This window comes from Haliaeetus albicilla, chromosome 6 (genome assembly GCF_947461875.1).
Source record: "Haliaeetus albicilla chromosome 6, bHalAlb1.1, whole genome shotgun sequence".
In the NCBI taxonomy this organism is placed as follows: Eukaryota; Metazoa; Chordata; class Aves; order Accipitriformes; family Accipitridae; genus Haliaeetus; species Haliaeetus albicilla.
In genome coordinates this window covers 1,940,299-1,966,207 of record NC_091488.1, presented here as the reverse complement: position 1 = coordinate 1,966,207, position 25,909 = coordinate 1,940,299, and the positions used below count along the sequence as shown (strand labels likewise).

General features: G+C 37.9%; 1 protein-coding gene across 8 annotated transcripts in view; it reads right to left on the bottom strand.

Annotated features, from left to right (window-relative positions):
• CNKSR2 (connector enhancer of kinase suppressor of Ras 2) overlaps nucleotides 1-25,909 on the bottom strand; it is a 215,695-nt gene that overhangs the window by 114,591 nt on the left and 75,195 nt on the right. For 5 of the 8 annotated variants that reach the window (XM_069784817.1, XM_069784820.1, XM_069784814.1 and 2 more), the window contains exons 5-8: nucleotides 24,885-24,926; nucleotides 13,640-13,759; nucleotides 6,963-7,022; nucleotides 2,111-2,179 (exon numbers count right to left, since the gene is read on the bottom strand). In XM_069784817.1, the coding sequence (XP_069640918.1) occupies nucleotides 2,111-2,179; nucleotides 6,963-7,022; nucleotides 13,640-13,759; nucleotides 24,885-24,926 (291 nt within the window). The remainder of the gene's footprint in view (nucleotides 1-2,110; nucleotides 2,180-6,962; nucleotides 7,023-13,639; nucleotides 13,760-24,884; nucleotides 24,927-25,909) is intronic. The other 3 variants (XM_069784815.1, XM_069784819.1, XM_069784821.1) reach the window with 2 other exon arrangements.

Genomic DNA, 25,909 nt, shown 5'->3' with positions numbered 1-25,909 from the left:
ATAAGCAGTATATGAAGTGTAAAAAAAATGCTATAAACAGAAAAGACAAAATGTAATATCTTCAGAATTATTTATCTCTGAAGTAAGAATCACTGTAAGGAATAATATCTCTTCTCCCCAGAAAAAAAAGATTCCTAGAACTGCACAGTAAATTCATTATGACAGGGGCCAGAGTACAAAAGGACTGACTTAGACTCTTGCCAAAAGAAATAAAAGGATTAAAATAATACTGCAACATTTATAGAAAAGAGCAAGAACTTGGGCTTTATAAATTGGAAAGTGAATGAAGTGCACCTCTGTAAAAGTAATTTGGGAGGTGCTATCACATTTCTAAGAGAACGCCAGCTGACTCTCACTGTGGGAAAGCGACACTAAAATACAAGGAAGTTACTTGTATACAATATCAACGATGTCAATTATTTTAATTATATTGTTGATACAACAAAGCAAGGACATATGTAAATGTGTGATTTAGCCTACTACTACACGTATCCTCTACAGCAAATGTTACTGCTAAAAATTAAATTGTCTTAGCTCCCTATGGTCTTTTTTCCTAGAGCTACAATCAACTCTTTTTTCTGTACATCTCAAAATACCTAGATTCACTAATGCAAGAGCCAAAACACTCCAATCCCACATTCGAAATTCCATCCAACTAGGTAAGAAAGCTCATCTTAAGGCTTGTCAAAACGTTTTTATTATTAGTGTTAGGAGTAAGAATCTGATCTTTCCATCAAATAAATGCAGTGTAAATGTGCCAAGAAAACGAGAATAAACACCTAGTTGATTGGAAATTTTCAAGTTGACAAGGCAACTTTGCTATATAGCACCATCAGAATTTGCTGGAAAAACTAGCTAGCATAAGGATCAAATGCTTGTTGATGTGCTTCTTCAGATGTGTATACATTTTGATAGCCAATATAATAATGTTCTAAAATGTTTTTCATATTAAAGTGATGTCATGAGCTTTCTTAGTGCAGAAATATAAAGAAATTAGTCATCAACTGTACATGTAAGTAATCATGGGATACAGTACTTACTAAGAATCTATATGGCCAAAAAAAGTAATAAAATTCACCCTAAGCTGCTCAGATTTATCAAATTACATTGCATAGCTCAAAAGATAGCTTCTCATCAGTTAAGGTCCACATATGTACTGTATATTTGCTATCAAACTTAGCTGGAGTGTAAACTGAAATATTGCACTAATTTGTGCAGAGGAGCTGACATGATGTACAATGGCCTAAACCTAGAAGCGGAACCCCATGGGGAATGACAAAACACACTTTTAACAAACATCTTCTATATTAATAATGGCGATCTAGGATATTTTTTTTGTCAGTTAAATTGCTCACAAGGACACATGTAATTAATATCATATATTGACTTTCACTACTCTTAAGAAACCTTATACTTTGGAAAAAGTATAGTTGCTTTCTATACTGACAGTCTGCTCTTTTCTGTTACGAAGCCTTACCTTAGAAAAGGTAATTTTATTTTAACAGTTCACCAATCCTAAATAAAATCACCAGGAAGCAACATGCATCTGTTCACACAAAGAACAATTTGCATGGTGTTAGTTTTCTTGCTTATCACATCTGAAAGATTTGTTTCATCTTAACTTTCCAAGTTTAAAAATCTGTATTTAAATTAAGCTAAGCACCCTATGGGAATTTTACATGCTTTTGTTCTCGAAAACCATGTTCTACACATTCCAGTAGATTTGGAAAGTAGTATGTTTTCCAGCTTCCGGGAAGTAATCTTGATCTTAAACCCACAAAGGCACATTTCCAACTCCCTGCATCCCTTCAACTGAAACCTTCCATTACACTAAACCCAACTGTTTATTAACAGAGCATGGGTAAGCAGAAACCACCCTAACATATCTCCCAAGCCACAGCTATTTAGCCTAATTGATACCTCCAGTGATACTCAGAGGATCAGGGCTTAACTTAAGAACTGTGTGGTTTCAAAAGAGAAAAGGAAAATTTAGATGTTAGAACAAATAATGATTTATAAAAACACATTTTTCTACACATTTCTTCTCTACACATGCTGATGTGCCATGACACCTCTTTCTCCAATTGACACAGAACATAGTTATACATACCACAGTTTGGTGGTTAACTTGAATCACTTCATCCCCAGCATGGATTTTCTTGCACCGATCTGCAGGTGACTGAATTTAAAATAAAAGAGATGATAAAGAATACAGTTCTTACTGGTCATCATCTCTCTTTCAGCAGTATGATTGCTAAGCTATGTAAATCAGGTTAGACTGATAATGACATTCTACTGTGAAATAAAGAATTAAAGTAATATTTAATAATTCAATTCATTGTTGTTGGAGAAAAATAATCTGTACTACTGTGCACAATACAATCAAATGTTAAGAAAGGTATGAATAATTTTTTATTAAAGTGTAACCGAGTCCTAAGGATTTTGTTTTAATTTCACTCTGCCAAAAGAGTGCTTTAATCTGCCTGACATCTCTTAAGCCCTGAAAGCCAATCTTTGACTGAATTTTTAACCTATCAAGACTACTTGGCAACTCCTCATAAAAAAAATATCACAAGATTGCTTTTTTATTCTACAATGTTTCATTATGTTGCAGAGAACTTCAGTAAATTACTATTCTTCAAAGACTACACAAGGAGAGAGGATTAGGTTAGGTACCAGCTAGGAAGATCACGTAAGTTACACGGTAACTTAGTTTCTGATCATTATTAGGGTGAAAGAAATGCAACCAGCATCAAAATCCTACAAAAAAATCACATTTCAAAAAGCAAAGTAGTTTTGTTCTTTGATTTTGCCTCAATAAAACACCTCAACAACAACAAAAATCCAAACAAAAAGCCCAACTGTCCCCCATAAAGTGACAGCCCCCCAAAACTTTTCCTTCTTTTGTCTTCTATATTTACAGTAGACCAACTGTTTTCTGGAGGTAAATACCTCCAAGTTTAGAGGAAAATAAGTTCCTTCAGCTTTTCATAGAGTGACAACACTTTGATTTTTTTCTCTCAATAACTGTGGCTGCCAGCCTGTGAAGGCACTTTATCAACTTAAAGCTAGAAGGTGAGACTGACAGTTTGAAAAAAAAAAACCAAGCTGATCAGGAGTAGGTTTCCAAAATGCTGCTATGAATTTTGCAGAAAGGAATGCAATTAAATTCATTTTCAGGTGAGATAAGAGGTCATCTAGAGAACATGCTCCAGGCCTGAAATGTGGACTGTTTGTAATAAGCTATGTACTACATCCCCATTCAAAACACATGTCCCATAGCTACGCCATGACTTTCTAGTGCAATTGCACGTAATTCAGGGCCTAAGTTAAGGACAGTGTTTAAATGGAAGCTATCCAAGAGAAACATGAGGCTGAAAGAAGGGTCACTCATGACGCAGTCCTAGAAGACATTGCTCAGAACATCCCAAATCAAGCTGGGCTAGTAAAAGTGTAATTTTACTTACATAAAGAACAGCAGCCTTGACTTTTTGGCACTACTTCAGCATTAAAGGTGTTGGCTGAGTGACATGGGGAAAAATTTTAACACTGGTGATTATGTTCTAATGATCTGTCTTCTGCCTGCCATTTCACTACTCACACTTACTCATTCATACCTCTAACAATCTTTATAATCCTCCTATGTAATATTGCTATTTTAGCTCAGATGCAGTTACACCTAAGACTTTCAAAACATAAATGCAAGCAAATCGTGTGTCATTACCCTTGAACTCTACAGGGCTTTATTACAATACAAACTTTCTCTTGTATTGACTTCAGCACTTGCAGCTTAAATCTTGACAAAACAGGTAGTTTGTGTAGCAGTTTGCCAAGCCAGTAAAATATGGTCTGAGAACCTTCAAATTGGAAAAGTCTACTTTAAAAAAAACCTCATTGCAATTATGCCTTGAGCACACTGCAAGGTAAAGTAAAAATAATTTATAAAGGCATCTCAAGGCTGCGGTCTTACAGAGGTTGCAGTTCTTGTTCCTTATTGCTTTTTCCTCCTAAGTAAAGAATACAGACCTTGCTGCAAAGAAATAGTATCTTTTATCATCACTATTTAAGGAAAACAGAGGAGAATTGATAAGCGCTTTCTTTTTTTAATGTATATGCTGATCATTAAGCAAAAGATCCATTCATGAAGTCCTACCAGGAGGAACAAAGTGTGTCACATGACAGCTATATCTTCATTAGCTGGCAATTCGGTTCAACAGGGAGTTGAACAGCAGATGGAAGTACCTGTCGCTGAGGGTCACGCATTGATACTGTACAAGCTATTCAAGAATCTGTTTAGGACTTATTCTTCAGCATAGATTTAGTTTTGTCCTTTAGGCTAAATGTTGTCTTTGTCCCATTCCCCCAGTATACCCACACTGTCTGAAAGACCAGTTTAGACCCCCTGGAGCACATTTGCTGCATGCCCAGAGTGGAGATTTTGGTGTTATTTCTTCTGAAAGGCCTCTCTTCCTGAGATCTAAGGGCACCCCACAAACTCAACCAGTGCACAGTAAGCGGGGACACTGGGAGCACCCCCTTCAAAGTTACACTCCTGCTAGAGATGCACTGCATGCTATTACTTTAGAAAATACTCTTTTTCTACTGAAAAAACAAATTACAAAATGGCCTTATTTGCAGAATACATTTGTTTCGTGAATTAAAAGAATCCCTCCGACATGGTCTAAAAGGGCTACTCAACAAGCAAGCTGTAATCTCTTGCTGGACCAATACACCCTTTAGATTTGTTACTTCCAAACAAAAGAGAGAAGACGTGAACCAGAAACCTCAGTTTGCTCTAATGGTACAGGACCACCAGAGAGCAGCTCTTACGGGGCACTGACCCGTGAGGAACTCTGCTCTCTCGCAGTTCAAGTTTCAGAGCTCAGCTGCTTTGAACTGCCGGGCTGATACACTGGGAGAGATGGCTCCTAATGCTGAACAGCACGATCCAAACTCTAATGGGCTTTGTAGCTGGACATCAAATGGCTCAGATGGCAAACAGAAAAAGCAGAGCTGCGGTTACAAAAACTGCTGTTACATTAATGTGGCTAGCACTGCCATGCCACTGTGTTTATCAAAAAGACCAGTACTTCTCTGTGATCTTTCGGGAAAGTGTCAGACAAAAAGTCTGCCAATGCTTCACTTGGAGGAGCAGAATTGGAAAGAAAAAGGCCACAAAATTTTGTTCAAAGGGAAGAGAATTTGGATTCTTACTGTTTCCTAGAAGTTAAATTGAATCACAAAGAGTAAACATGTCAAAACACGTCAAGACCCAACAGGTCAGACCACGTCTGCACCATCATGAACTTGCTCTGGCCATTCTGCTTAGATGTTTCTCCTCCCATCTATCAGAATGATACTTTTTTTTTTTTTTTGGCTAAAGGAAGCAGCTAGCAACTCTGTGCTTAAAAGTAGGAGACACCTCACTTTCTCTAAAGCATTACTCGTTTTCACAAATACTTTAACACACAACAGCTTTTTCCCTAGATAGCAGACTGCAGTTTCTCAGTCTGCTGTGAACACCTCCAGGGTGTTGCAGTGAGTGAAAGAGTCAGTAACGACAGCAGAAGAGTCATCACGACTGAAGCTTCCTGATGTGGCTTTAAATTATATTCATGAATCACAAAAGATAAGAGTTTTGAGGGAATGCATTAAGATTTTATTTTTATCTTTGCCCCTGGGAAATTAAATCCAATATTAGTAAGTCATGGAGAGAAAAGACTCCTTTTTTAATCTGAGAGAAAGTCAACTGTAAAAACCATCCTCTTTCTTTCATATATTTTCTAGATTAAGCTCAACTATGGTTCTGTTGGTTTTGTTCAGTTTTGCTAATTTCACTGATGGTATCTGTACCTGTAGGTCTGACTCCCTAGAATTTTGTTTTCAAGGTTGAAATTCCTTACGTTTTCCTTACTCTGAGACAGGTGGCATTCACACAAGTTCTACAACAGATATTATCTATTGGGTATAACCCATGGATATCCTGCCTGCAGCAGAAGAAAACAGAAAGAAGGCAGGCTATCAGATTACAGCTCCTATGAAGGGGTGAAAACAATATTCCTGTTTTATTGAGATGTTAACAGAACCTCACTGCAGATCAGATGCAGCAGCTGTAAATACCACGTAGGTAGTTTGCACTTTCCACAGTATGACACAGTAGCAGGATAAAACAAACATTTCTGACAGCTTCCTTTTAAGAAAATGCCATCAAAATCTTTGAAAGGCATTGCCTAAACCATTATGGAACAGTTCAGTGTTGTTTAGTGCTTGTTCCATCTTCACTGAAGATTATGGATAGAAGCCTTTCCCCCCAAAATGATCAGTTGCTCTCTTCCTAACAGACAGCCAGTTCTCTAAATATGGTGTACAAGGAAAGGAGGTTGGATTCCAGAGGCATTTGAAGAGCAGTCTATTATGTTTTGCTTGCTGTTTAATACCTTCTGTGAGAATTAGTACACCGGTAGTAAGTGTTCCTTTCTGTAGGCATTACTCAGAAGTTCATGCAGAAATACATGGTTATTTGCCATTGTGAAGGGATGTCCTTATTTCCATGCATTTATTACAAAATAAAGCTTGACATATGGAAAATATAAAAGCTGTTTGTCTAATACTGCAGCAAACTCCAGCATATCAGCCTATGCATAATAAAGACATTTATCTTTTATTCACAGAGCAAGGTAACTCCAAGACAGCTACTTCCCGTCTTGATCAACTGCAGCATTGTAGGTGTCTTGCAAGAACAAATCAAAACAGATTCTCCTGGTCCTCAAATGGCAAGAACTCTTTCAATTCTGAGGTAAACAAGCACAAGCGTTTCTGCTGTCCAACATGCTATTGGTCCTCAACAGCCAACTAGCACACTTTTGCAAGCAAAATGTAGTCTATAGCAAAGGGAAAGCATAAACCACAGGTAAGGTCAAAAAGGCTTCCAGGTCTGAACATACAGTATTAACAATACTTACATTTTCTGTTGTTCCAGTAATTACATGGAGACCATCATATGTTGATTTAATGTACATACCCTAAGAAAAAGACATCATGGGAAAGAATTTTTAAAGTGTTTCACAAACCATCACCATCCAAACATAACTTGCATATCTCTAAAAGAAAAGCCTTTTTTTCTTTCTTTTCTTTTTTCTTTTTTTTTTTTTTTTTTTAAGATTTGAGGACTTTTAATAAATGCCATGAGGAATTTGTCTCTGGATAGGAAAGTGCTTTTTGATACACTCCAAGAACACCAGCCCAAATGATTCTGGTCCTAATTTACAAAAGCAAATGAAAACTTTTACCACAGTCATCTCCATAAATACTCCCCAGTGTTTTTAATACACTCCTTCAACTACAAATGTAACAACACCTGATTACAAAAAAAAAACAGAATTACAAATTGCCTTAGGCTGATCAATACTTCCATTTTGCTTTGGAAGCTACAGAAAGCTTTAAAAGATCTGGAGTCTCTGGTAGGCAATGCTGCAACCATAACGTTCAAACTGATAACCAATGCTCTGAAGTGTGCCTGCAAAATGGCTCTAAGACTTTCTGATAGCCTCACTCATCTCAGTGAACAGTTCAGCTATAAAACCCAATGATGAAAACTTAAACATCAACTTTGTTAGCTATCCCACTTCTTTCAAAAAAATATGGAATAGGAGGGATAGCTTATGGACAGTCAGAAGTTCCTGCATGGGTAGTCTGAGACACTGTCTCAAATCTGGTTTTTCATCAAGTCATAATTCAAACAGTTGAACAGCATCCACTGAGACAATGAGAGAAGGAAAAAGGAGAGATAATTGGCATACACGGAGCATTCAACAACTTCTGAGCAATCTCCTTTCCCTGACCGGTTCACAGAAAGCAGGTAAATACTGAGTGCTTGAGTAAACATTCTCTCCATAACCTACTTTTTCTCCTTTTAACCAGTGCCACAAAGAAGTCTGTTCCTAGCTGAGGAACAGAGTGCACTCACAAGTGACTAAGTATGGTAAAGGCAAAGAAGACATATCAGGTCTAATCTAATTTGGGACCAGAACTCACAGACATTTTGGTAGTGGGAACAAGGAAGTATCTGCCACTTTTTTAAGTGGATATCCCCAGAAAAAAAAAAAAAAAAAAAAAAAAAAGGGACTTTATGAATTTCTGAGGAGAGGGGTCTCAAAACTCCACTCCTATTTTGCTCTGCACAATACATAGCAGTAACGGCACCAAATCCAGCTGTCATGTTGGGCTGCCACAGCTAGAAGAGAACAAAGCAAAAATCTGCTCGTTACTACACAGATAGAAGCCCCTAGCATCATCCTTCAACTCCAACACCTCTATGCATCTTCAGCAATTTTTCCACTGATTGGCTCCATGCATGTAGTTTCCTGCTTAACTCGGTTATCTCAAATATAGAATGGCAATTTCTTATACATTTATCCTCACAACACCCCTGTGAGGTAGGGAAACACTAATATACACGCATGTTACAGACAGGGTAATGAGTCACACAAGAGGCTGAGATACGTTGGTATCTGTTATTTGGTACTCATACCTGCCCTCAAACCACCAAAAATCTAAGTGACCTGACCATTCACCCTGCGACATGGCAAGAGCTGAAATCGCAATGACTTCATGGTGACAGGAACTGAGTCAGGTCCCCACAGAGAGCAATTTCTGAAGAAAGTCACGTCTTTGTTTTTATTGACAGCAAGTTACTGCTTTCGACTGAAAACATCAGGGTGAAAGCCGAGGATAAAGTCTCACACTTAATGGTTACACAGTGTTTAGTTTTGTGCGAAGCATTATTCTGAAGGATAGTAAGGTCATCCAAGTATGCTATCGTGGTGGAGTGCAATTCACATCCAATCTAGTCTTTTCTACAAATTTAAAAGACTTTGAGAAAGCAAAAGAAGAGAAAGAACTTCTTCAGAATTTTCTTTAAAGGCTAAAATCGAGATTTTGCAAACTTTAGGAAAGAGAGGAAAGAGGGGAGCTGCAAAAAAAACCCCCAGATTATATTTATTCCACATGTGCAAAGTTAATAACGTTACACTAGTACCATGGCACATTAATTTTGCAAGAGCCAACATAATTCTGTTTACAAAGCAGCTTTTAAATGGGGAGAGTTACCATTTTGCAACAGAAAGATGAGCTACCCTTTCACTGACGTTCCTCCGCTCCTTTTTTTTTTTTTTAAGTGTGCAATATATGGGAAAAGGCACAGAGAAGAGGATGTTTCTTGCTTATATTGTTTGATTGGGAATGGAAATACGAATATCACAAATGTTTACAAGTTTTCCCCTCTGCCTCCTTGTGGCTGCACAATATCAACAGTACTTTTAGCAATCAAAAATATAGGGGAGATTAGTGTGTGTGCTCTCTATTTGTACTGAAACAAATTGGCAGATACACATCTTAGGTGTCCAAAGATAATGCCATGGTCCCTATGAATTTACAAGAATTGGTCAGGTCAAATAAAAGGAATGATAATTCAGTTAACATGATTAAAATAACCATAAGGTAACCACCCTAGTAATCAAGAACAAATGTATGCCTAGATTAAAGATTGGGTAACTCATACTTAATTGCATCAGAGATTTTCCTGATCAGTTATGGGTAGAAGTCTAATTTCAAACCAATCATTACATTTTATTTTGGTTTGAACTATTATTCAGTTAAGGATTAAAAAGGAGACCTTGTGTATTTTTTCTTTCTTTTCCTTTTTTTTTAAAGAATGAAAACAGAATCCGATGTACTTTTAACATATTTTATGCCATGCTGGATGGAAAAGAAAAGAAGATACTAACTCCATTTTATCATACACTTAATTGAATTTTCACTCTTTCACTGTGACACCACCTTAATGGACTCCCACAAAGCTGCACGTGCTTCTTTAACCCTAAACAGTTCTCAGAGCCCTGTTCATAATTTTTTCCTAGCTCCTCCAGTATATTAAACCAAGTAACACAGGAGAAATATTAGGAACCAGATTCCTGGAAAATACTTTCTAGCCAGGGAGTCAGCAGTGCACCTTTAATCAGCTGCCACACCCTGCTGTATCTACAACTTGTATTTCACAAGTCATTTTTTACATGACAGGCTCATTTTGTGTTTGCTTCAGCAGGCAAAGAAGAACCCAGAATAATCAGTCTCATGTTCTGGTGAATTCACCTTTGCATTTCTGAATCTAGCAAGCTAGATGAATAATCACAGTACCTGAACTGACTAGGATTAAAATGATAATAAGAACAGGAAAAAATTGAAATTCAAGATTAACCCTTGCCACAGTTCTCCAATATTCTGTTCTATATTAGAAATAAAGACAAAATAGAAAGGGACTACTGAAGAAAAACTTCCCAAGGAAAACTTGGTTGCCTGCTTTTTGTCCAGCAAAAGGTATACAGTATTCTGCTTCTTTGCTAAATACACTCACTGTTTTCAGTCAAGCAGTAATATTTTTAAATCTGTTTCCTGGCAAAAGATACCACCTAAGCTAGTCAGTTTTGTCTCTTTCTAGAACATCAGTAGTATAAAAACACACAAAATTGAATTCTGCTTACTGATACAGATGAAACAACTTCCAAGTCCTCAAAAGAAAGAAAAAAAAAGTGATTACACACGGGACCATGCTGGTGATTGCAAAGCTGACCACATTAATCCATTTTAGGGCTTTTAAAATCATTTTCTACCCTGACAACTCCCTTTGCATCCTTACTTCACAGCCACTGCAGGCTGTATCTCTTCCCACAGCAGTACCCACTGGAGAACACATGTATGCAGCCAGTCACATAACCACATCTGGGCAACAGACCAGGGATAGAGGGAAAAAAAAAAAGGCAAAAAAAAAAAGCCATACCAAAATCCACCCATAACATTGCTTTACCCAGTACACAAGAGTTTCCCCACATCACACCTTAACAACATTTTCTGCTTGCCAGGTTATTTAGTCTGTTTTTCTGATAGGTGTTAGCTAGTTTTAATATCTGTAAGATGTTATAAACCCTGCAACACATTTACCTGTTCTTTCTGCATTAAGGTATTAGTCTGACAACTTACATTTACTTCTGACTGATACTTACGTTTCCACAAGAAAAGATCAAACATAGTGAAGGAACTGTTTGTGCTGATTAAAACATCCTGATAGTGCTCCAATCGGTTTTAAGTTGTAAAAATGCCAACCATTTTCTCAATTCCATCATATATATATATATAAAGTTTAGGGAAATAGCATTGTTTTTCAAACTTTTTATTTTCTTCTCTTCTCCTTCCCTTTTTCTCTCCCTGATCTACTTTAGCTTCTTAGATATTAAATCTGAGACATGTTATATATTTTGTTTATTCTAGCTGATAAAAAAAATCTTCCCAGTTAGCAGCCATCCTTGTCCTTTTCTTTCTGCTTGAAGTCTTTCCATCTTTATAGAATATTTTATTTAGTGGTCAGTAGAACCAGCACAGAACTGTCATGTGGGTCAAAAATCTAGAAGAAAGTTGACAATAATCCATTTTTCCACCTCCATCGTTCCACAAATCCTGGGAGAAGGTCCAGAAGTTATCGAGCTTCACATTCATTCAAGTGCTCCTGATGTGCAGAGGATATTCACAACTCCAAGCTCTACCATCAATTCTTAAACTGACACACATAGCACTCAATGGGGAGGTACTGATACACATTCACTGTGTCTTAATTGAAAGATATTAGTTTAAAAACAAACCAACCAAACAAAAGCCCAACAAACCCAAAAGCAAATCTTTCATATAAAGCACCAAGAGCAACCTGACAAAGATGATCTGTTAGTAAGATTGACAGTGTAAAAAACTGAAAGGTATGATATTCACCCTTCTGGCGCAAATATATCGTCCTTGGTTCCTGCTCTGGAGAGCTCACAATCTAGACGAGACAGCACAATACAGAGACAACAAAATAGTGGCATACAGGCAAGGATGAAGGGGAAAAAATATAACCATATCAGAATAGCATTGTATCCTTCTAAGGCTTCTATACTGCACAGTTGGTACCTTCCATTTTTTAAAAATACATATAATTATTTTTATGACAATGACATGGTAGTCCTCAGTCAGCATCAAGACCCTGTTCAGTTGGTTCACAAACACATATTAAAAGGAAAAAGCCCTGCCTCAAGAGCTTCCAGTTTAAACACACAAGACAGACACAGGGTGCAGAACAGAGGCACAGAGGGGGAAGAGATTCTCTACCTCATCAGCTACCCAGCAGGAATAGACCCATGAAATACATTCTTATTTACAAAAATACCACTCAACATTTTTCCGTCACTGGGGATTAACCCTACACAAAGACTTAAATGAGGAAAAAAACCCAACAGTCACAAGACAGAAAGGAAAAGAAATAAAAGTTCAGATAAAAATGGACAGAACTCCAAAAAAGGTGATCTAGAGAAAGGGGAAGAAGATTTTTTCATTACAATAGAAGATAGGATTTCAGAAGGTTGACTGTAGCAAGCTGGTGGAAGAGTTAAAATTACAGGAGAAAGAGAGGGAGAAGAGAATCCATGAAAAGTTGAAATCCCGGAGGACTAGTTTGAAAAGGATTCAGAGATAAAAAAAGAAAGCCAGTGTAGGAAGGAAAATAAACAGCAGACTAAAAAAAAGGATGGGACAATATTTACTCATCCAAATGTTTGGGGGTTTTCTCATATTTTAATTGTGATTTTCCAAAAGAATGGAAAATTAATTTAGTGTATAATTGCTCTAAATACCTTGGCATACCAAATTTGTCAAAAAACCAAACCAAACCCCAAACCCCAACAACAACCAACCCACAAACCAAAATACTCTCCAAAACTACACCATTCAAACAACTTCAACAACCTGCTGCAAAGAGTACAGCAGTCGTCCTTCTTATTCAAGAGAATGGAATGAGAATAAACTTGGGCAGAAGTTGCAAAAGCTATTTCATTAGGCAAAAAATGGTTAACTGTATTCTGATCACCTTTCACTACCTCCAGGGATTGTGGGAAAAGATATTACTAGTGATGTGTAGTCGTACAGCTGTAATTGTTATCAGTGTTGGTTTTTTTCATGCAGTGGGTGTTGGATACTTGACTAAACAAAAGATCAACGGTCAGCTCTTGAACAACAAACACTGGATGGCTGCACTGAGCCTTTACAAGGACCTGATCAAGCATGCAGGGTTCTTGCAATAAAATTCAATAAGCTACTTCTCAGCAGTGCTATAGAGCCCTTGAATAACTTAGAAAATAGCTTTATATCCCAGAGATACTATGAAGCATATTCCAGAATTTGACAGGTTTTGTGCATAAGCCCACGCAAACTTCTTGGTTGAGTTGATCTTAGTAATTTAAATCCCTTCAGACTTCAAGATCCTAGAACAACCTGAACCATTTTTCAGAAGATGGTATAAATGGCAAGAACTTCTCGCTTATTTCTCCCTGTTCACTAAACTCTTCGTGTACATCGGTCAGCCTTACAAAATACTTCCCTGTTGGCCCAGCCACATAAGAAACCAAACTAGCATGAGAAATCAAACTATTTTCAGACTTTAAAATAGAAAAGGCTAAAAACGTCCCATTGCTTTCTATATACAAAACTTATTTAAAAAAAAAAAAAAAAAAATCACTTTCTCATCCTGGATGACGGGTTTGATTAACTGCGTACTTCTTACCAGCCCTTCACTTGGCTTGATGTTTGTAAGCTGGATCACTTCAAGGTGGGCAGACTGGGAAACCAGCGGATCAGAAGAGAGTGAGATAATGTGATCACAGACGCCAGAGAGAGTTTTACACTAGGAAAGGAAAAAAAAAAAAAGAAACATCACAATAAGCATACCATTGCTAACTATTTGTATATCAACTTACAATTTAAACCATTGCATTTTTAAAGTACATATTAAATCACATTGCTGAATCTACAAGGCAGAGGGAATGAAGGAGGAGGGGAAAAAGGCCTCAGTCAGCAGCACAATCCAAAATCCGTTTTCTGTGATGACCCCGAACTGACACGGTGTCAGAGCAAGGAAGAAGCAAATGCCTTTGCATCCACGTAGAGAGACAGAGGGGCGGGAGGAGGTGCTCCCCTGCACCCCCAGGGTTAGGTGCCCTGCCCGGAGCGATGCTCGGGCGCAGGGAGCACGTGGTGAGCTCCAACCCCTCTCTGCCCCCATTAAGCATCCCCAAACCTCACTAATTTCCATTGAATGTGCAGATGTTCGGCACAGATGAAAATCGGACTCTTAACGATGATGGGTAACTCCCATTAACTCTAAAGTTTATCCTATACTAATAAAACATGCTAATTGACTTTGGACTGAGTTTCTCATGTTCTACTGCTGCCAAGCATGATTTACTATTGCAGGCATGAAGATTACAATAAATAACTGCTTCACGGCGGGCTAATTCTTAAACCTGTTATCCTTGGCAGCCTCTTCACATCAAGACAGAAATAAAAAAGCTTCCAAAAAGGCTGAGACTGTCAAACGGGTACTGTGTATCTCCTCATCTCTCACTCCCTGAACACCCTCTTCTCAGAAGCAGGGAAGCTGTAATTTTTTCCTATCATTCTCTCTCAGCAAGTGATTTTTGAGAGTTTCAATGTTTTCTGTGAAGTCTCCTTTCAGCAACTAAAACTGATTTCTCAGTTCAGGTTTCCAAACGTGTGTTTTGTCAGCAAATTCAGGGATTAGGACATTCTTCTGGTCCCAAAAGTGTGGGAACCTCCAAAACCAATTAAGAACCAGCTTAACTGCTCTTAAATTCAAAAGATGAAAGCTAACCAGTCTCCTCAAATGACTGAAATACAACTGCACATGACTGCTGCACCAACCACTCTTCCAAGATTGCAAAGCATACTTCTTAAAGTAAAAAATTTATACAACAGCGCTATGGAAAAATAATATAAAACTGGATATAACCACCTTGCCAAATCACCGCTCTGATTCCAAATGCCAAACTACAAATATCTTATGTAAAAAGGAAAGTAAAAAAACTTAAGTGATAAAAGCAAAAAAAAAAAAAATATCCAGTGACAGTGAAAGCTCAATCCTGTTACAGACCATTACATTGGGATCTTCTCATCTTTAAATTATTTACAAACAGTTAGAAGTTTAGGTTTGTACATAGATGCCTTATTTTATTGAACAATAACGTTTCAGAATAAACAAATCAGAATCAAATGTAAAATGTAACAAAATTTTTATTATCAACATGACTTTCTTCCAGAGATAGGATTACCTTTAAGCACAGACACACACCCCACCCCTTCTGCTTTATCTGTATTTCATGATGCAGAATCATTACTGAAAAAAGGAAGCCAAGAAATATATAAAATGGGGTTAAGAATGTTTTGTGCTTTACCTGAAATAGGAAGAAGTAAAAAAGTGAAAAAGTGAACTTTATTGCAAAATTGGGTTTTTTTACGGCTTTTTGGATACAAGAACATTGCTTTGAGCTGACATTTTTAAAAGGTAAAAATGATATAAAATTCCATAATAAAAATGAAAGCTTAGATTTCCTGTTTGATTGGGATATTTAATACAATGCTGGCTTGTTATTCATATTTTCACCTCTCTTGTAACTGCACTGACAATTACTGAAAAATTACTGTTAGAAAATTACAGAACACTCAGCTCTTCACATGCAAAGTGAAGAGACCTACATTATAAATCATTCTCTGGTGATGAAAACTGAATTTTTCATGTATCTTTAGACTTGTATTCACCCACCTATTCTTCCTATTAATCTCTTCTAAAAATTCTATATTTATGGGGTCCTTAGCAGTTTCAGAGAAATTTCTATTTACAATGAATTAATGTATGATTTTTTCTGTTGCATTGCAGAGAGATGCCAAAACACACAGAAAAGGAGTTTTCCTACCACCTAACACGAGGTATGCCATTTCAAGGTCACAGACATGGCTCCTCATTAAAAAAAGTCCTCAGCTGCCTTGACAGATGATGGGGAAAAGGGAGGAGTGAGGCAAGTCCAGGAGGTGGCATGGAACAGAAGCCCAAGCTGAGATGCATTAAATAGCTCCCTGGAGCAGCCGCTCTCCCTCTGTCTCTCCGTGAGAGGGGAACAGACAGTCTATACGCTAAGCCTATGGAGATCAGCATTCCAGCCTGGTTATATTGGTGGTAATCCTGAAACAAAGTGGTGTGAATATTCCCCAGGAGGAGCTCTGGGAATACAGGATGCCAAAATCACCAAGTTACTACAATAAAAAAACCTGCCATATGCTTCTATGCATTTCTAAAAGATTATTGTCTCTTGGGTCTTGCAGCTTTCTTTCCATCTTAGATATTCATACTGCCATCCAACAGCACGTTAACGTGCCCATTCTAAGCACAATAAATGAGCGGCAGCAGAGTCCCTAGAGAAGATCCTACGATTAGAGGATGCTCTTTCAGATTAAGGCTTCAAATTCAATGACCTTTCCAAAACATAAACACTCATTCAGCATGCGGGGATGCATACATAACTGTCTTCCTAGAAAAATGGTATTTAGGGGCAAAACTCTGCTGTGTTATTACAAAATCTTTTCCACTTCATGAGCACCGAGATCTCTCCAGGGCAAAGACAAAAGTTGAAGACAAAGAACTTTTAAAGCTCCATTAAATGTTATCAGGTTTATTACCATATATTAGTATCAGAGGTGACTGGAACCAGCAAAAGAAATCAGAAGGTACAGAAAAGTGAAAACAAAAGCTCTTGAAATATTTCTCTCAGTTTCTGACCAACAGAATTAGCTCTTTTTCTTCTATTAGAGCGCTAGCGGACCTGAGTGATTCAGTAAGACAACATGCCATGAACTAACTGCACCCATAATGAGAGTTTCTCAAGAAACAGTCACTCCGGATAATGAAACCTAATCACAATATCATCTGCTTAGTAATTATGGAGTAGTTCTGTCCAGCAAACTCACTTCATTAAAACATGTTTTGCTTTGCTTATGAGAACTCTGCAGGGGTAAGGATGTTTGCTGTAGGAGGAGTTTGAATTTAACACTCACTGCTATTGCATAGCAAACCGGCATATTCACATAGCTTGGACTTCCAAGGAATGACTAGCTAATTTGTTTTTAATTAAAGTCCTAATCTAGTTTCAGAATACTATGCATTTTAGTTCAGTTTTCCTGTTCCAGCATAATTTCAAGACTTTGGTAAGAAAAAGCAATTGTTTTAGAAGATGGGCCTGGATTCTGCCCAACCATCCAAAACTTTCAGCTGCTGACAACTCCTTCAGTTTTCTTCTGAAAGTATAAGAAGCCTGCTTCTGTTAGAATACTTACGGAAACTTAGAAGCTTCCCTTAACTATTATACATTTAAATAATTTTGGTTAAATACTCCTTGGTTAAAGGGTTGGACTGTAAGTACGATCAAGTGTCTATTGGGCTTGTGTGAAAGGCACATTTTCATGAACTCTGCGCTTGCCCACAGCCAGGAGAGCGAGGGGCTCACTCGAACACAGCAGGCAGCCTCTCCCCACCGCAGAGAGGGTACACGGCTCCCACTGGAAACACGTCCAGAGGCTGACACAGGCAAAATCATGCATTTTTCCTTGCTTTTACTCTCAGAAACATCTCATTCATGGTTTGTGGATGTTTGGGTTTTTTCTGTGTGTGAGTGTGTCTGTGGAGGATGGGAGGAGGAGGAAGAGGAGGGAAATTCAGCCCCAGGAACACAAGGGAGCTTGGATGGCTCTGGAACACATCCATAGGGTACAGCCATGTCGGTTTACAACAGTTTAACCAGTGGCTCTGAATGTAGTTACTGTCCAGTTCCTGCCCAGATTACTGCTGTTGACTTCATTGGCCAAGGCTTTTTAATATACCAATCAGCATAAATCAGCATACAGACAAAACAGCCTTTTCACCAGGAGCATGCTTCCTCCCCATTAGGCCTCTTTATGGAAAAAGACCTTGGACCTATTCAGTGGATCAGGACCTTCCATGGCAAAGATGCTGCCACATGGCAGAGGGAAAAACTTAATTTAACAGAGGCAACTTGCTATTGTATTTAGAAAGTTCCCAAGTAAACCATCTTTGACTTCTCTATGCTCCTCCTCCTAAACAGGTCACACTGTGGCCCGTTAGGTTCATTCCATACTCATTCAAGCAACAACCCTGCCTAAACCCAGTTATGGTCGATGTTACTTCACTTCCAGCTTGACTGAGTTTTCCGTAAGCTCCTCAGACATCACTGGAGCTTTCACCTTGGCAGATGCAAAGCCAATTTGACAAATTATGTAGGTGCGAGAAATACAGGGGGGCTATTATTGCATTTTTATTACTATTTATTTATAAAAAGTTTTAAAATTATTATTTTGTTCGATGGAAAGTAATGGGCTGACACAATATTTTGCATGTAGGCTACTCAATTAATTTGAGTGGAAGAAAAGCATACAAACAGTGCACTTTTGCTACTCATTTTGTTCCTAACAATTTATGAACACATTATTTTTCAGCACAACTATTCAGCACCAGCTGTATCATAGACGTGTGTTTTGGCTTCAATAAAATCAGATGACAGTACAACTCACCTTTTCTCTCAAATGGTAGTTACCTTTTGTTACTTTGTAAAACTAAATTTCTGTTCATGAAAACATTGTTAACGAGATCAAGATCCTTTATCTTTTGTAACTGTTGATTCCCTGCTGCAATGCAGTACTAGCTACAGTAGGACACACAGGAAGATGAGCATCCAATTGCTCCTACAAAAATCAGCAGGCACTAAAAATGCTCGGCCTTTCTCAAGCTGCACTCAGCTTTCAGCGTGCAAGGTATCTGAACAAAGGAAAAGGATTTGGCCAGGCCAAAAAAAAAAGCAAGTTACAAAAGATTAATTGAAAGAAATCAACAGATGATTACATTCCCGCCTTTTATCACACAGTCCCTGTTCTCTCTATAAGCCTTACAGCGATGACTTCAGTTCTCTCTTGCAGAACTCATCGCTGCACTTTAGTAATAAATTCTCCTCTCTATTCAGTGACAAACTTATAATTGCAGATTGAAGCCGCACCACAGTCTTTATGTGCAAAGCCAAATGATTCAGAGGAGGATGAAAAATATCACTGCACAGCATCTCATTGTTTGGTAGAAATTCAAGGGGAAACATTTTCTTTCACTCAGTAGGCAACTAGTTTATGCCCCAGAGCATGAAGGATGAAAAATACTTAGTTTCTACCTGTATTTTTGGACTGTAGTCTATCAATATCTAACAGATTTTCCACAGTCGCTCCTTCTTTCAGCCAGGGGGATGAGGACCTAAGGGTGACTAAATTAGATCTGTGTCTGTTCTGATTCTCTGTGGCTACTTCAGTCCGTGCTGGGAAAAGGTCTGTCTGCTGCAGCAGGCTGGAAGCAGGCAGGGACACGGCTACAGCTTCGGAGGACGACACAAGCTGTGCCCTTTCCTCAAACTGCTCATCTGTTCTCTGTTCGATTCCGGCAGCTCCAGGGTCACCAAGCATTTCTGGTCACGCAGACAGGCTTGGTTTGCTCCTGTCCTTAATTTTACCCAGGCTAGTGACCAAGCTTAGCTCTATCTTGCCGAGTATTTGCAGTACTGAAGCGTCCTGGCTTAAACACACTCCCAGGGCTGAGGGCAAGAAAAGCACCAGCCTCCCCATCAACTCTCTCTCATACGTCATCTGAATGAGGGATGAGATGTCTTGGCAATGTTAAGTTTAATCTGTTTGCAAAAAAGAAAAAACAAAACAAAACAAAACCTCAACTGACCAAGACAAAGCAACTTGCTACATGAGCATTCAGGGTGAAGTCTTACTAGTTAGCTTAAGCCAAACCAAATAATTATTAACCAATTAATTTTAGTCCAAAACATTTGTTACTGTAGGCAGTACATCAGTAACTCCAGCAATCTCAGAACCAACCGGGCCTGGACTTCCATTTGTATATACGTGAAGTTTAAAGAGTGAACTAAATCTTATTTTGGATGCAGAAAGAGAGGCTTCTATTGGAGTAAAGTTTGCTGGGCCCAATTTGCAAGGTATAGACTCCTGAAGGGAAGAAGGTGGTTACTTTTTCTTTTTTTTTCTTTAATAAGACTATAAAAATGATACCTTTGACAATGCTTTTTTAGTCGATTATAGTTCTGTAACACAAATATTCAAATATAGTGGGCAGGGATGAATTATCATCACTGTGGTTTCTGCAAGGCTCTTAGAAAGAGAGAACATTCTGATCCACTACTCGTTCTTTCCTTTTTCAATTTAGAAACTCTTTTTTAATTTAAATAGCTCATTTGTTTTTCAAAAACTTCTGAAGAGTAACTTCACTCTGCAGTTCTACTTTCTATGGTTTTCCAATTCAATAAAACTGTATTTTTTTGCAGGAAAGCAGCGTAATTTTAAGAAAGTGAAATTCCTTAGGAAAACATTATCATAGAATTAAACTAAAAAGAAAATGCAGTTAAAACTTATTAATCTGACTGGAGCCCAGCTTCTACTTTCTATAATTAGCCCTTCTTGCTTTGCTCTCACTTAATACTTTACTGCTTCACATGGATTAATCTGAACTAGATATTTCCATCATATACAGCCTTGAACAGCTGGATGGAATCAATGAATTATTCTTCAAAGATTTTAAAGCTCCATTCAGACTTTGACAACGATTAACTTATAACTCCCCAAATAAGCAGAACTGATAGCTTTTTAAGCTGACCAGTTTTCCATATGTTTTATCATCTCAAGTTAAATCAATATAAAGATTCTAAATATAAACTAGCAAGAGCATACTAATTTCCAATTTTGAAGCGAGCACCACACCTATGGCTTATTCTTTCATATTTAGGCCCACTGTATTTTAAAACATGTTGTTCTTAAGTTAATATTTGCTATTGCCATTTACTTCTGTTGGTATTATTTTCTGGTGGTACTTACTTCCAGTTTATATTAACAAATGTTTACAATTATTATTATAGAAATATTTATTTATTACATCACTTAGTGAGCAAAAGGTAACCTGGCAAAAACGTATCGAGAAATGAAGTGGCAGAAATATGAAGTGTTGTTCTACATTCATGAATACTTCAGAACCATCAACATTTTAATGAGCAAAACCCAGCCCATTATTCCTGTGGGTTTATGCTGCTTATTCTACAGAAACCAAATGTTTCTGTGAACAAATTCACAGGGCAAAAAAAATAAAATTAAGAAAGATAGTCTTTAAAATAATTGTTTCAACACACCTGCAATTCTAGGGCAGAAAATTACAGAAGAGACTTTTTTTTCCCAGACACGCTTTGCAACTCCATTTAGAAGAAATAAACAAGTTGAAGTAGGTAATTTCTTCTTAAAAGTTCATCAATTTTCCATAAGACCTTTTTCCTTTAGATACACTTTATGCATTTAGTTGAATAACACAGATTAGTTTACTACTTAACCTAATATTGTGAGTGACAATCAAAATGCTTTTATATAGCACTTGAAACTCAAATTGCTTGGAGTAAACAAATATTTAAATATTTCTTTCTTGAATATAAGCTGAAGCTATACATTTCTGTCTCCACAGAATAGCATTTCTTAAACATATCAGTGATATCTAAAAAGCTAACATCTGAATAAGTTTATTGCCGTTAAAACACACTAGCTATGGACACGGTGATTCAGCAGTCTCTCCACATGAACACCCACACTGCCATCTCTGAAAGAAAGAGGGCATTCATTTGCTTTTCAAAAGAAATTACTGCCATTAGAATATGAGCACATTAACTGTTTTTTGGCCCTGCCGAATTAAAGCAAACCAATCGGTGATTTAAGTGAGGACCTTGCCTTTGGTGAGGGATATTGCCTACTCCACCGCGCGTTGGAGGAAAGCGTGAAGACCCAGTGACGGGTCACCTTGGAGCTCTCCGTGTACGCCCTTCAGGAGCTGCAGAGTGGTCTCACATCCCCCGCCTGTGCCCACGCACCCTCTTGCCCCCCGATTTGGCACGAAGTAGGCTTGCTCCGGGGGAATGGGGCAGCATCCCCCCAGATGTGTGCCCACAGAGCTCCAGCCCCTGAACCACCGCACGCGAGTCCGAAGTAACACTTTGAGCCGCGTGAACGATGGAGATGTTCAACCCAGAACACAGGTTCAACCGGGACTAAACCAGGACCACCAATAGGTAATGCGGACAAAAATTAGCTACTTGGATCTAACGATCTGCTCCTAAGGCGGTAAATGTCTTGGTGTCCTGAAGAATAAGAGTACGTAAGTGTCATTTAATCTATTTTCACTTCCGTAGCTGTAAGTTCTTTTTTACTTATGTAAGAAGGATCTCTTAAAATTTGACTTCAATCCCTAGTGGGAACAATACCTTGCAACAAGGATTTCCTTAGGCTAATTGCATGAATTGCTAATTAGTTGTAAGTCATTGCCTTTCACTTTTGTGAGGAACCTTGTTTCCTTGTGTCATGAAGAGAAAGTGGTATGTGAAATCATACGGGGTGAGCCCACGGTTTTGAATTCGATTTCCTCTCCAAGCCATCCCAGCGAACACAGCTATATGTTGGTATCTGATGTGATTCAAAGGCAGCTGGATGTGAAGCTGGCAAGACACCGCTTCTGTTACCTCCAAGTGGTTGCACAGTTTGCAGATGGGAAATGTACTCAGAAAATGGACTTGCAATAGCTTGGTCTTTAAATTTAAGAAGAGAAAATTTACTTTCTCTCTCTATAATATCTGTGTACATGTCCTCTCTTCCCAGTCTCTCCTAGTTCTCTCAGCATTTCTCAGGCAAGATTCTTTCTACACCTTTACCAAAATTTACTACTATTTTTTTATAGAGAGAACCTTCCTTTATCATTCACCTCAAAATTTACTGGATGCACAGTCTGTAAGAGGAGATTTAAATTCTTAATGCCTCTCTAGAACATCTTTTATCTAGTTTGTACTCGTGCATTCAAATATTGTTAACTCGTAAGGTATCTAACGTCCTCTCTTCTTTGACACTGGCATAAAAATACCATGCACTCTCTCAAGATTTGACATCAATAGGCTTTTCCCCTCTTTTTCAAATCTACCTGTTAGATTGCTCCTCCCCAGATTGTCTAATGGGCTGAAGCCACAACACATTTTTCAGTCTTCCAGGGAGAGGGGTTAGAGGGAACTGTGACTGCTTTCAATTCCAAGTCTATCATCAACATTTGCAGTTGCACATGTAAAATACTCCCTTTCATATTCAAAATATGATTTCAAATCCCATCTTTTAATTATTCAATCACAGATTTATTTCTTTCCTCGATTGCTTTTAGTTAGCTTTTGCCCCATGAAATCACATCTATCAACTGAAATGCAACATGGTTAGAAATTGTTCAAGTTAGGTGTGCTACATACAGTTGTTTTTAATCCTAGGCTTCAGTAAAATGTTTAATACTCTGTTCATGTTACCTTGCAAGCTTGAGCACTAAGTGTAGAAGCTAATTAAGCTCGCCACAATAATATATATGTCCACCTGGCACCACAATCAAGTTACTAGGGATTAAAGAAATAAGCCTATGTAAGTCTGAATGATGTAAGATAATATAACTTTTGAAACCTGTCTCAAATTTGCGCACTCACATATCTTAAACGAATCCTTCTCGGTTTCCTCAAAATTTTCTGTTGAAGACTATATTAATTGATGCTTCATCAGCTCTAAACACTGCCAGCTCCCTTTACAATCCTTTTTGCTAATTTGTTAAAGATATATACTGTATATAGCACATGTCAGAACTCTTGGCTCTTACAGCAGAAAACAAGCATGTATTGAAAACCAGGCTATATATAATGACTTCAAACTTACAGCACTTCAACTTTTGCCAAGATTATGCAATTAAGAACTTCATTACTTAAACTTGCAGAGATCAGCCTAGAAAGATGATGATGTCAGCCTCACTAAAATTGTTAATTCTTTGTGTCCCACAGGGGAAAAATGTCAGTGAAACTTAAAAATACAAGGAGACATTTTATTCCACATCACTGTGAAATAAAAGCATCAAAAGCTTATAGAATTCAGCTTGCCGAGCATTTGATATGGGAGCACTGGAAAAAAAAAAAAAAAAGAAAAAAAAGTATAGCAAAATTTACCAGGAAGCTCACCTTTTAAAATAAAGAAATGCAGTATTTTCTTGCTTAAGCTCCGATAATAAGAACAGTAAGATATCAAAACCTACCTAAATGTGAAATACAGTGAATAAATTAAACCAATTCATTACTCGCTCTTCGGAAGAATATCTTTGTATCTAACTTTTAGAAACAAGTACTAACTTAATAGTCACTAAACTACAGCCACAACGTGAAATGCAATTTAATATCTAAAACCTGGGTGCAATTTTCAGACAAAGTTTACTCAAGCTTTTGACTTGCCATCCACCAAAGTACCAGCCTTTCAAACTCTTCCTGTGTTCTGATGCCCTGATAACTTTCATCTACTTTATTTATTATCGATAGCACCACAGATTCTGGGAACAGACCATTGTATCTGTGCTGAGAATTCAAAAGGAAAGAATTGCATTAATTTTCCTACCACTGGACTAGCTCCATGTTCCTATGAGGAATAAAGCTATATCGCTAACATAAACATATATGATTTCATAGAAGCCTAGCAACCAGCTCTTTCAAAAAAAAAAAAAACAAAAAAAACCACCAAACCACTAACCATTTTTCAAAATCATTCTTCTGACCATGGCTTACAAGTAACAGACAGGCCTGAGCCAGACAAACATGAGCCCTTGCAAAGTTCCTGGCTTCTCATATGCCAAGTTCAGCTTCCATAACATCATCACCTATTCACAAGTATTTCCACGCATTCACTCACGCGCACCCAGACTAGCTCATTATCACTGCATAGAAAAAGCACAAAACACAGCTCTATAATTCTATGTAGTCTATAGAAATATATTTATTAATAGAAATCCAAGCACTACTCACCACATGAAGAATTTTATTCTCTGTTTCATATACTGTGCAATCCTGAAAAAGTAAAGCAGAAAAGGCAGGTTTAATTGATGCAATCATTCACCTAGATTTATCCTTAAAAAGAATTAAACTGCATTGACAAGTCTTTAGAATGAAACAAAAGATTTCAGAGCCTCAAACAGAATGGAAAGGTTCATGTAACCAAAGTGAGAAGCCACCACAGAAAGGAAATACTGGTAAATGTTTCACCAGTTCTTGTTCCTTCCTTCCTTCCTTGAGACAGATAACGACCTTCCTCCACTTTACATCCTTTTGGCACACAGCAGCTAGCCACACGTATGCCAGGCAAGTGGCTCCAACCACCAGTCCCTGGCCATGGACGAAAATGACCCGCTTCTAGCAGTAACACTGAAAAACAGAGGTACCAGCAATAGCCTTAAGTAACTGAGAAAGAAGACTAAGCTGAGCTGAGCTGACTTGTTTGCACACCCTGCCGAAGAAGAGGAGGAAAACCCCGGGAGGAGGAAGAAGAGAAAAGGGAACCACTGGTTGTTTATAACACTCCATGTAATGGGAGGGAAGACAAACGTGGAATACAAGACACACAGGAGACTTGCGTTGGACCGTCTTATTGCATACAGCCTGCTGGGAACTGCGGGCACGTCGTTGTCACCTTACGTAGCACGTGAGGCAGTTTCTATAAGCAAGACTAACAGATGGGAGGCTGAGGGCTGTGAAAGTTTTTCTGGCAGGCCAAAATCTCAGTGGGTATGGAGAAATGGAATTAGTAAGGCAGAAAGCACAGGAAATACAACCAACATTGGTGAAAGAACCACTCTTTTCTAGGTTCATCAGATGCTGTGGCTTTATGGTAATTAGTGCAAGCTCTGTCTAGAACGGATGCTTTATATCCTACCTAATAACTCACATGAAAAATGTGACTAAGTTTTCATGTTTTAAGTCTCATTTTTAAATCAGTTTATCCTATTAGAAAAACAACTTTGTTATATGCAACTGTTTTAAAAAAATGAACTTTT